This window comes from Melanaphis sacchari, unplaced genomic scaffold, assembly GCF_002803265.2.
Source record: "Melanaphis sacchari strain LSU unplaced genomic scaffold, SCAv2.0 Contig42_pilon_pilon, whole genome shotgun sequence".
In the NCBI taxonomy this organism is placed as follows: domain Eukaryota; kingdom Metazoa; phylum Arthropoda; class Insecta; order Hemiptera; family Aphididae; genus Melanaphis; species Melanaphis sacchari.
Window position 1 is genome coordinate 169,555 of NW_020271275.1, and position 13,106 is coordinate 182,660.

At 27.0% G+C, this 13,106-nt stretch overlaps 1 protein-coding gene across 2 annotated transcripts; it reads right to left on the minus strand.

The window, feature by feature from the left end:
• Positions 1 to 3,080: 3,080 nt before the first annotated feature.
• On the minus strand, positions 3,081 to 9,606 carry LOC112597597 (transmembrane protein 104 homolog). 2 transcript variants are annotated; one of them, XM_025343706.1, is made up of 13 exons: positions 9,332 to 9,606; positions 9,112 to 9,259; positions 8,835 to 8,976; positions 8,632 to 8,753; positions 8,463 to 8,568; positions 8,205 to 8,316; positions 6,569 to 6,633; positions 6,368 to 6,498; positions 6,208 to 6,301; positions 6,040 to 6,133; positions 5,525 to 5,940; positions 5,171 to 5,284; positions 3,240 to 3,461 (listed from the first exon to the last, which is right to left on the minus strand). In XM_025343706.1, the coding sequence occupies exons 3-13, from the start codon at positions 8,856 to 8,858 to the stop codon at positions 3,240 to 3,242; spliced, it is 1,500 nt and encodes a 499-aa protein (XP_025199491.1). In that variant the 5' UTR covers positions 8,859 to 8,976; positions 9,112 to 9,259; positions 9,332 to 9,606. The 2 variants fall into 2 exon arrangements, with proteins under 2 accessions (XP_025199493.1, XP_025199491.1); XM_025343708.1 differs by having other exon boundaries at positions 3,081 to 3,461; positions 9,112 to 9,603.
• Between the last annotated feature and the right edge of the window lie 3,500 nt (positions 9,607 to 13,106).

A 13,106-nucleotide genomic window follows, 5' to 3' on the forward strand; every position in this document is an offset into this window, starting at 1 on the left:
TTAAATTTTAAACTGATTTTTTATTTAAACGAAATGTATCTAATATTATAAGTAAAAAAATAATAAAAAGGTTGTGTAATTAGAATTATTTGTTTTTATTTAAAACATGGATCAACTAATTATGCTAATAAATAATAATATACATCTACAATATAAATAAAATATAATAATATATATATGTATATTACAAATATATTTTAAGTTTTTTAATTATTTAAATTTAAAAATGATTATAAATTATTCATAAAATTTTCAATTTCGGTTACCGATAATCCGCGCAAATGTATGTGATCGGACAAACTGCATTGCAATGTGTTGTGCTTTACATCCCGAAACGCAACCGGACGGATGGGCCGCAACACGTTTCAGTCGCTTCAAGACAATTTTTAATCGGTTCCGCAAATTGGTCTAGTCTGGCCCTGATAACGAATTTTATATTTAAATCTATTTTATATTAAAGTGTTGCGGTTCAGCTCTGGTTGGTCGGGAACCGACAAAACGCATAGTGTGATCCTAGCCTTAAAAACTACTGTTAATTATTATTATTATACATATATTTATCCGGTGTATATTCTAGGGCGCCGCATTGTTATTTCTATGTTATTATAATATATGTTGTTTGTTAGCCAATAATTAGTAATATAATTAAATTTGTAAAACAACTTAAAATAACCCCCTCCCGCTTTCGTCTCATCACAAGTCGCGAGTCGTTGCCGATAACCGCACTATTCGTAGGATCAGCTTCGGCGGCAACATGAAGCAGAGCGTGGTTATTTATGTTTTTCGACTTCAGAAAAGGGTTTTGGTAACGTTGTGTTGAGACGATTTAGAGGATATTTTTTGGTACGGTGTTTGTTAAGTGTGTTAAAGAAGTTGTAAATTTTGTAAGCCCATAAAAATATTTATTCCCGATTAAATTATTCTTCCTCTTTAAGTTCAAAATGAACTATAAAATGAATTGACAAAACAGTAGCTTTCATCTACTCAAAATCATATATTCTTCTGTTTATTCTTTACTAACATGTCCTACTTTTGATGCTGCTTTATTTATACAATCTGTTAAATGATGTATATTTTGGGATACTGTATATTACGGGATATAAATATATATATTACGGGATAAAGTATACAGCGGGATAAGGTATATTGCGGAATATATATATATTTCAGAAAGAATGATATGTTATTGAATATTTAATCATTCGCGCTCACTCAGCCGATAATTGGTTCCTACTTTTAATATTTTCTAATTTTTGGTTAAAATAATGTGATATTTATTTATTACTGCATATTTCACAGAGTTTTAACTTTATTGCCATTGATAATCATATACATGAACCAAAAAGTTTATAATTTAATAGAATCTACCATTGTACCATCGTAATTTTTATATATAATAAACGTCCAAACTGTCGAAAAAAATGTCTAGCTAACATGGAATTTATATTTACAATACAGTAGTTACCAATAAATATTATATTACATTTTATTCATCAAATGTATAATAATATTAGTTGTATTATGATGTATTTATTTTAGTACATATTTCCGTAAAAATGAAGGAAATTTAAATAAAATCATGTATTGCCTATTTAAATAAACCTGATAGTATATCGGACTCACAAAACCAAAAATACCACAATAAAATGGAAATTATACTGATAAAAAAATATTTGATATGGTTATTTCGGGATGGTTGTTACTGGGGGATACTACATATTTCGGGTTGGTCTATACTCCGGATGTGTCCATATTTCGGGATACAGTATGTTATAGGATAATGTATATTGCGGGATAAGGTATATTACGTTATAAAGTTTACTAAGGGATAAGCTATATTCGGGATATGGTATACTACGGGTTAAGGTATATTATGGGATAAGATATATTGTGTGATACAGTATTATGGGATAAGGTGTATTATGGGATAAGGTGTATTGCGGGATACAGAAAAATAGCAATCAATATAACGTACACCTCTATGAATGTTTAAATGTATGTTAATTTATTATTTTATATATTTATTGAATAGAATCGATAAATTATTTAATTAGTATGTAATTTTAGTTATACTTAGATTTATTCTCTTTTACCGCAATAAAAGCATTTACGCTTATAAAAGAATATTCGTTATTATTAAAAAAGTTGCCTTTGGAGATTTAAACAAAATACATTTCAAATTGGTTTTAAAACAAAAACGATTGCACCATCATCAGACTTATTTGGACATGAAATAAAAATATGCCTTTTTCAATATTGAATTATTATAGGTTCATTTACTGATTTTTTTTTTATTATTATTATTGAATAGCAAATATTTTACCAAATCAGTGGTTAGAAAATAAGGAATTGGTGAATTATTAACCGGCAAATGTATAGTCTGACGTTGTAAGTTAGGTTTAAATTAGTTTTGTTGATCCTATTCAATCCTCAACTCTGTGTTCAATTCACATACATAGAGAACTGCAACAGTGAATGTTTGGATGTGTCTTAGAAGTTAGAACATTACAAGCACTGCAGGCTTTTAACTTTCCTCAATAGATGAAATAATCGTGATAATACTTGAAGCACCCATGTCCAATCAACACCTATGCGAGATGTCGGGAGAGTATGTTCAAGGTCCAAGTCCAACCAATCTATCAATCTATGCGTATTCTCTACTATACAACAGACAAACAAAGGGATATTACTTGATTGCTGCTCAACGAATAAAAGTTGCTGCCATGGTTTGTGAATGCAGTATAGAAAAATTACAAGTAATAATAATTAATAACAATAAATTTAAATTCAACAATATGTATTTTTTCTGATACAACAATTGTATAATATGTTTAATGAAATCATCGTAATAATTAATCGCTGAGACACAAAACAAACAAAGCAACCATTGTATATAGAAAATTACAAGAATTTATATAATAAACATTAAAAATGCAATAACATATGTTATAAACTCAGATGTTAAATAGTAAAAACATATATAATTTAATATATCAAATTTTTTTTACTTGTTTTTTTTTTATATGTATATAAAATGTAATTGAGAAAAAAATATATATTTTTAATAACAACACTTATATTAAGTTAAATATTATGTATACACTTAACGTGACGTAAATAATCATAGTCTTTATATCTCTTAAATAAATTTTTAGTAAAATATATTCACATATTTGATAAAAGTTAAATTGGTAGACAAACATAATAGTGACAAGTTCATATGAGCTTATGTCTATCTTTCATTTGAATTCTTTACTTATCAAGGAAATGGTTAAAACTATTATACATATTACTGTCCATATCAGAACACACAGCGGCCAATATTTAGATTTAAATGGTGAGCAATAATCATTTTTAATTGCAGCCACTTGTTGTGGAATTTCAGCACGTGCAGCCATGACCAATAATGCAGGGGTTACATACTGAACACCAGTACCAGCATACACAGCAACAATTGAAACCTGAAACATTTTAAATTAACATTTAAAAGGACTGTATGTCCCACTACTTCTGTTATTGAAAATCCAGATAATAATGTATGTTAAACTAATCATTTTTGATAGAAATAATAGTATAAAGGCAAATAGTTGTTTTTTCAATCTATAGGTAATTGAAAGCAATTTTATATCCAATACACTATAACTATATTTTTCTTCTTAAATTAATTGGGCCTTTAAGATCATCTCATTTCAAAAACAAGTTCCCATCCTTCTCTGTCAAATGTTAGATCCCTTCGATTAGAAACTGTTTCACATCCCTTTTAATAACATCATTTCAGCACATTCTTGCTCTTCACTGCACATAACAGTAGATTTTGGTTCCTCCAAGCATGGCCCATCATAGTCTTCCTTTTATGATTACCTTCAATATGTCCAAACCACTGTATAATGCTTTCAACTTTATATTCTTTCTTCATCTCCACTTCACAGTTATATCATCTTTGACTGGGTCATACATTTTCCTTTCAAAAACAATGAATTTATTTTCGTTCATTTTTCTAAGTGGCCAGGTTTCAGATCCATACAATATATGTATAACTTGTCATATCAGGGACATAATTAAATTGTTTTTTCATTATTTGCGACAGTGCTCATGAATTTAATAATTTTTCAAGTCCATAATAATATTTATTCCCGATTAAATTGTTCTTCTTCTTTAAATTCAAAATGATCTATTTAATGAATTGACAAAACGGTAGCTTTCATCTACTCAAAATCATATATTCTTCTGTTTTTTCTTTACTAACATGTTGTCCTACTTTTGATGCTGCTTTATTTATACAATCTGTTAAATTATATCTTCAACCTATCTTCTGATTCTCCCATCAATACTGCATCATATGCATAAGCTGATAACCCACTGCAGTGTCTTGTAGTCAATTACCTTTGTAAGGTTCAATTCTTATTTTTCTTATCACCTTTTCAAGAATCATGTTTAAAAAAATTGCCATCTAATCTTAGCCTCGAGTTCACTGTAATCAAGTAAGTTGTTGAATTTCATACTTAAACTCATACCAAGGTCTTTGTGATAATGATTGATGTTTTATTAGCTTGATATCAGTTTTTGTGGAAAATGGAATTCTTTCATAATATTCAGAAGGCTTTCCCTATAAATACACTATCACACGCTTTGTATAATGTAGGTATTTCTTAATCAAACTTCGGTGTTTTTTTAATACAATTGTCTAATTATGAATAACTATCAACATTAAATAATTTATATTTATTTTGACAATGATGAGCTATCACATAATATATTTTTAAACATTTATACAGATCAAGTGAAGAGAGAACACATAAATCTTCATTATATAATTTGATTAAGAAAATTAACTATTTAAAATTCTTGTTACCAAAATAATTCATAATTCACCTACTATAATAATTAATTTAAATTAAAACAATACATATGTATACATATATTAGCAATATATCTGCATGAGTATTAATTATTATACTTCACTATATTATGAATATGATTGTACTTAAAAACTAAAATTATATATTCTAAAACTATATTGCTTGTTAATATAAAGCAATAACGATAATTTCTTCTATACAATACATATAAACTAAAAGGATACAGTTCTTACGTCAAAGATTAGGACATTTTAATGTTGAAAATATGTATAATTAATGAATGTATAACAAATAAACGATTAAATACTTACTAAAACTTCAAGACGTGCCACAAAAGCCGCTAAAAGCACAGGCGTAATCAAAGAGAACAATGGTATAATTATTCGCCTCCAGGTCCAATGTGCATCATTTGGAAGAAACATCACCTACAACAAAAACATATACATGACTTGGGCGAATATATATGGTTTATTAACAAAATTTATTTTTGAATAAATTAACTTTATTTATAACTTAATATCCAGTATTTTATGAATTTATATTTTTATTATTAAAAAATAATTAATCACTAATATTAATGTTAGAAACATTTTTTATAACTAATGTTATACCACATGACCTTATTGATTAAACTTAAAATTAAAATAAATAAATCTTATGCTTACTTGGATATTATTTCTTAATGTAATAGCAATAACTGGAAAACTAATACTGATTGTCAATACAGGAAACAGAAGCAATATTGAATCGATTAGTCGATAAAATAATCTAGTATCTTGTGATGGTGAGAAATTTATAGTATACAATTCATTTACTTTTGGGAATGCAAAAACACCTGTCATACACAAACACATTAACAGTGTATATACTAACAAAAAGTTAGCTGCTACTTTCAACAGTATTTTGTTTTTATTTTTGATAGGTGAAATCACAGATGGGATTGAATGATGACACATAAACGCATAAATTGTAGCGCCTATTAATTGTGGCATAGCGATAAAGTTTGATGCTGGTGTATAACCATGCTTTTGGGTTGGAGATATCAGTCGCATTGTTGCTAGAACGATCATTGTAATAAATGCTAAAAAATAAGTGAATAGATACAAAGAGATCAAATTTGAAGAATTATGCTAAAAAGTAAATAGGTAAAAACATATACTGTGTGTAAAATAAAACTTACCTATAATACGCATGAGAAAACCAATAACTTGTAAGTATTTAGTCTTTTGAGCATTAAAAAATGTGAATGGTCCTATTATTAAAATATACAGCATCTATTTTTAACAATTATTATAATATTAATACCAATCATTTTAGTAAAATTATTATTAAAAAATTACAAACATACCAAATAGCTTAAATAAATTTCATGTTTAGTATAAGAAGAATTTTCCCAGCACAAATCTGACTTATTAGCAGAATTATTATTTGATTTGTGATCACTAAATAGTTTGATAAATTTATAATAATATTAAACAATTATTTTAATTAAGAAATGGACAATTTACCAGGTGAAGTCTACAAGTGATTGTCCAATTGCTTTATAGTAAATTGCTAAATCACCAAATAAATAGCCACTAATGGAAAAAAAAAACAACACTTTAGCGAATGGAGGTAATAGTACTGTTACCATTTCACCCTGAAATAATTAATTATTAAAAAATTTAAAGTAACGTACAAAAACAATTTTTGAATATATAATACTTTACCAATTCTATCCTATTATCAAGTGAAAGTAATTCAACAGATTCAGGAGGAAAGTCCATTAAAGAACCTAAAAGAGAAATAAATTAAAATTAATAAATGTTTTAATATATTATTAAAGGGGTATTATTTATTAAAAGAACATTCCCAATAATATATAGACAAAAATAACAGTAATAATTAACTTATTATATTAACATTTAACAATCATTAATCAAAACATTAAGAAAAGATGGATCAATATTTGTTTTTTCTCTTGGACCCATTTGCAACATGGTAAAATTTGCATTCAGAAGACCTTGTGTTGTTAATTATAATATTAGAGTGAATTGACCTATTAAAAAGCTTAAGTTAATAACATTATCTATTTGTTTATTGTTCTTTTTACAATATAAAAAAAAATTTAATATAAGTTATAAGTAGGGCCCAGAACTTAATAATCTAAAAATATATAAAAAATGCACAAAAAAAAAATGCATAAAACAACACGAAAAAATGTATATTTTACTGTAAAAATTGATAAATAGGTATTGTTTTGATACAAAAATTATTATATTATATTATTAAAATTATTTTTATTTAACTAAATAAAACTATATATTAAAAATATATATATATAAAAAATACTACTATTGCAATTATTCGGTATCATTAACCGCGATAACCAATTGTAAGCACATGGGCGTTCCGGGCCTAAAATAATATCTGCCAACAGTCTATTTAAAACAAGCTAATGGAAACTGCGTGCGTTACAATAAAATGTAACTTTCAAAAAGAAAAATGCAAATATTTGTAAAAAAAAGTACATAAATGAGTAAAATGCACCAAAAATACTATAAAATGACCGTAAAGCATAAAATTCCCTAAAAATGTAAAAAATGCAAAATAAAAATTGTACCATTAAAGTCTATACTTCATAAATCAAATTTCTGTATAGACATGCATTAAATGTGAGCATTAGAAAAAAAAATGCAAATGCATCAAGTTTCGGGCCTTAGTTATAAGTATGTAAAATATTATAATTTAGAAATTCTCAAATGGCATAAAAATGTAAAGATCGTAAAAAATCCAATGTATAAACACAAATATTTTTAATGTTAAATTTTATAATAGATTAATTTGCACTTTAATATTTTTAATAATAATAATAATAATACAATGATTGGTTCTTCTTTTGTATTAGCTATTTTATTTTCCTCCAATTTACTATGTTGTAAGGGGATGAAAGAAAGAAACAAATAGTGCATAGAAATTGTATTGTGTCAACAATAACTGAAAATATAACATATTTTTATAAATTTATATATATCAAATTAGAATAAAGATAATTAATATAGTTTAAATATGATGGAAAGTACATTACTTCAATTATTTTCATATTTTTATTAGGTAAATAACAAAAAATATTCGGACCTTTTCAGTTATTATAACTAATTAAATTAATATTGATTTTGTATTAGTCAGATTTTCTGATTAATGATGATGAATAAATTATAGTAATTTAATATTATCTAAACATTTGAATGATAATTATAATAGATTTAAATTTTATAAATTAAATGTCTATCATTTAATGAAGTATCTAATGTGTTATATATGATTATAAATTAATAAATATTATTTTATAAGTATGTTGCATACTGGATGTAGGTAATACTGGATTGTCAAAAATAGGTGATTCATTTTCACTGTTATAACTATCTGTACTAGCATTTGAAAGTTTGTCATAGTTAACTGGTGTAATTTGTGGCATCTAGAAAAACAATAAAATATAATAAAGTAAACTATTTTTATAACAAAAACAATTATATAACACAAGAGTTATAAGAATTTTTAATGTATGCAATTCTGATGGTAGTCTAAGTAAACATAAATTATAGCTTAAAATATTTTACTTACTGATTTCAATACCCTGGTAACACTTTTCATCATTTGTAATTTACGAAGTTGTGTTATAGAATTTGTAATTGAAATTGATTCTATAATGAATGAAAATGTAATGTAACTGAAAAATAAGTACATGTTAATTAATTAGTTTTAATTATAAGTATAATAAATTATATATTACCTTAAAAAAGCCATAAAAGCAATAAATAAGCTACTCAAAACCCATCCAGCTTCTCGAACAACGGCTGGCAATGTCAGTGAACCTGGCCCAATAATCAGGTTAAAAACAAAGATCAAACCAATCTAGGTAGAAACAAATATTGATTAATATTTTATGCAAGTAATAATCAACAAGTAAAAAGATTGGAAAGAAATATTGCTTACAGGTGTCGAGTATAGGGAACTCATGGTTTTGTTTTCAACGTAGAAATACTACTATATAATTATTATGCCAGTAATATTTACAAGTTTTACAGTTACGGTATTGATGTGACAATAATGAACAGCGACATTGCACACAACTCGTCTGAAATAAAAATAAAAAAACAAAACGATAAATTACTCACAATATGTATAAGCCAAACAATCGTATTATTGCACAGAATTTCAATAATGTAAATTGATATATATTTATAAGACAATATTATTATAGGATACTTACTAGCTATCTATTTTACATTACCGAGAGCCGATAACCAAATGACAAACGAGTATGACCGTGACGGGAAAACGTCAATGATGAATGTTTTAGAAGTCTACTGCTACCAAAAATACGTCCTCGAATAACAACGGTAACGGTCTAATCTAATCTGTTCCGATTGGATTTTATTATTATTATTATTATTATTTATTTATTTTATTATTTTTATACAACTTATTACTGTGAATTGAATAATGAATATCGAGAAATTGCCACAAAGAGAAAGAAAACAATAACGTGCATATGTTCGGTGGCCCCTATTCGTACCACGTATTGTCCGTTCGAACAAAATTTATTTTGTTTATATTTATATTATTAATATCTCTAATGATTTATAATAACATCGGATTTTTACTATGTTGATAATAATATAACGGTGTATATCATCAGATATCAGTCGTAAATCACACTAATCACAGTCGGAAACCCAAGTCGTAGATAACACTATTTACGTACAGTGCTAAAGCCTTATTGGGTAATCGTTTCTACGACGCAGGCACGCAGCAAACAGTCATTGTGTACAATGACGCACGCTATTATTGTCATCGTACGAGATCGTTTTAATTGTTACGTATCGTCACCATCGTCATCAATAGTCAGGACCACCGGTTACCACAATGGTTGTACTCATAGGCGTGCACAGACTTAATCTGAGTCAGGTATGGCTAAATTCAACCTAACCACCCAGTCTCCCCCCCGCCATGGACACACAAGAAAAAAATTATGCCCACGAGCAACTATATCGTATATATTTAGTCGTATAAATATCTATGATTTTGATTTATTTTGTTATCAATTTTCTACGGCTATAACGCCTTATTAGTCATAACTTTTTTAGGTACCCACCCACTTTAAAAAAAATGGCTCAGGTGGGGTTAAAGCCCAATCAGCCCTACCCGTGTGCACGCCTATGGTTGTACTCGTTGACAGTCCACCGTATAATAAGAACAATATTCTACGAAATTCGTTTTTCTTCCGATACGTTTCAATCGTAAAACCACAGAATAGATTAATTTATAATGGTAAAACTACGATTATACAGTGCTGAGAATAGGCCACTAAACGTATCTTTAAAGCACAGTCGCAATTGGACGACCGTCCAGTAAGAAGTACAGTAAACTTAACGCTAAACGTCAGAGCCGTCTTTAACCTTTTTTGAGGCTCTGGGCAATGGTATAATGGGGCCTTTACAACTTAGACAGAATACTATTTTATAAAAACAGGTAAATAGGGAGGTGGTAGATAAAAAAAAAAAAAAGTTTAGATTAATTTAACTATAAATGATTTTTATTTTTTCATTTTACATTAAATTTAAATACTTAGTATAATATTAACTTAAATATAATCGGTAAATTTTTTAAATTCTATTTTTATTGAAGAAGCACCTTTCTAGATTTAAGATTGGAAAAATTGTTAATTACTTCTTTGAAGTCTATGTTTTTAAGCATATCACATTCTATTGACATCAATGACACACTGTTCAATCTTTCTTGTAGCATTGTACTTCTTAATTCATTTTTAATTCTTTTAAATTTGGAAAAAGAGCGTTCTCCACTGCAGTTAGTTACCATCATACTTAAAAATATTCTTAATGCAATTTCTACATTTGGAAATGTGTCTTCAATTTTATTTTTCTTCAAAAGATGATATATTCCTAGTATATTTTCACTATAAACATGTTCCAAGTATTCTTTTAAATGCAGACATTATATTTCCAACTCTGCCTCATTAACGTCTTCGTAATAGATTTTTGCAAATTATTTGCAACATTATCTCAAGAATTCAAGCCCATTTTTTTCCTGACGCAACCATATGCTTATTGTAAACTATTTTTACAGATTGTAAATATCCAATTAGATGTTAAAAAAAAAAGGTAATAAATATCGATTGGTTGGTGATCTGATAGGAATTAGGGGGCCCCAACAATCGCGGGGCCCTGGGCACGTGCCCAAAGCGCCCAATGAAAAAAAGGTGCCTGCTAAACGTGCACATCCAAATATCAATATGATAAAATGGCGAACGTTCACATTGATTTTTATTAATTAATTGGGTAGTAATCATTTGTTTTTTTGGTTAAATTTAATTTAAGAAATATAAAGAATTCTTACCTAGAGGCCAGAGGATGTGGTTCAAATAATCTAAAAAAAAATATTCGTCAATAAAATACCTATAATATCGAGTGTAATATAATATATAGGTATTATATTATATTGTTTAATCATATTTATAAAAATTAATAATTAAATATAATTTAAAATAATATTGATCTGTATAATATATATTTCTGACATTGCTTTGACGACTGCAGTCAATAATATTAATGGATCGAAGATAAATTTCCTAAATTATTGGGCTCTCTATAGTCATTCATTAATAGGTAAGTACCTAGGTACTGTTTAACGCTTAGAATACTACTGGGAAGTAAAGTATATTTTTTTTACTCTCACGTTCCAAAAAGTTTATACACATTCCAATTTCCAGTGAATATTAGTGTTCCTCAATTAATGTTTGTGTGAGATCCTATTTTTTTTTCGGTTTTACGATGGTTGTTTGACTTATTGTTTTATTGATAACAGCACTTACACGACCAAAATGTAAGTATACAAATAAATATAATACATTATGCATACCTGTATATAGTGTTGCGTGCGTACTTTGAGCAATCAATTATTTTAATAATTTGAATAAATGAATAATGCAATTTATTAATGAACATAAGGTTTTTATAAAAGTTAACAAAGTATAAGTTTGAATAGTAAAATAATGGTTAAGTGGCTGAAGGGGCTCAGATCTTAACAGCTATCCAGCTATGGTACCTACATCTGATACTGCTACTCTCTGAGCTCCCTCATAAATGAAATAAGTTCCTTGTTGTTGTAGCCCACGGTTTTGCATTTCGTAGATATCTTTGAAATTATTTTTGATATTTGTTATCGTTGAAGAACAATCTCCAGGATGCAATTTACTCATAATTTCCGACACGTGCCAGTGCAATCTCTTGTTGCACAAGGGTAAGGGTGGCTTCAATGATGCAGTTGCACCTAAATTACTGATACGTGTAAGGAGTGTAAATATTTTAATATACGATATTTCATAGTCCGCGATAGCAGGCAATACTTCAGATTTATCAACCGGTGTCATTCAAAAAATCAAGTAGTTGAAAATAATATAGTAAGTATGATCAAGCAACACTCATTATTTCAAAATCTATTAACGTTAAAATATTTTAAGTTTTTCTCTTCTTTGAATGACAACATACATTTTTAATTATAAATTCATATTTTTATTAATTTCCGAAATATACTACCTTTCCACGATACTAAGCAAATAAAATATTTTGGAGGTGCAACTGAAATTATTTTGTCTAGCAAACAAGTTCATGTCACCACTAACTTCAAGCACATGATACAGCAAACTTCTAAGTGGTTATAATAGTGAATTTTTAAATTTTTTAGTTATCACAAAATAATATATAGTTACACAAACTGCAAATTTTATTATTTTTATAAAAAGGGTATGTAATGAAATTAATTTATACGAATTCTTTAAATTTTAGAATTTTTAAGTATATTATTTTTTAAATGTGAATTTTGTTTATTCACGATGATTATAATATTAAATAAGGTGTTTTAGTTTAAAAAAGTTTTAAAGTTAATACTAAGTAATGAATCTAATGCTAATGGTTTCAATGTTGTGAAATCAAAACTAATTAATTTTATTAACATTTGAAAATATGAATTTTGTACACCCCTATTATTATTATGATATAAGTTATAGGTTTATTAGTTTATTAAATGGTCTATTTTATTTTAATAGGTATCATGTGAAAAAATGTATACTTAATCATCTATGGTTAATCTAATCGTATAATTTTGAAAATGATTAAAGGGAAATGGAACGTTATGTATGAAATTGTAAATGTTCATACATATTTAAATATAATAATAATAATAATA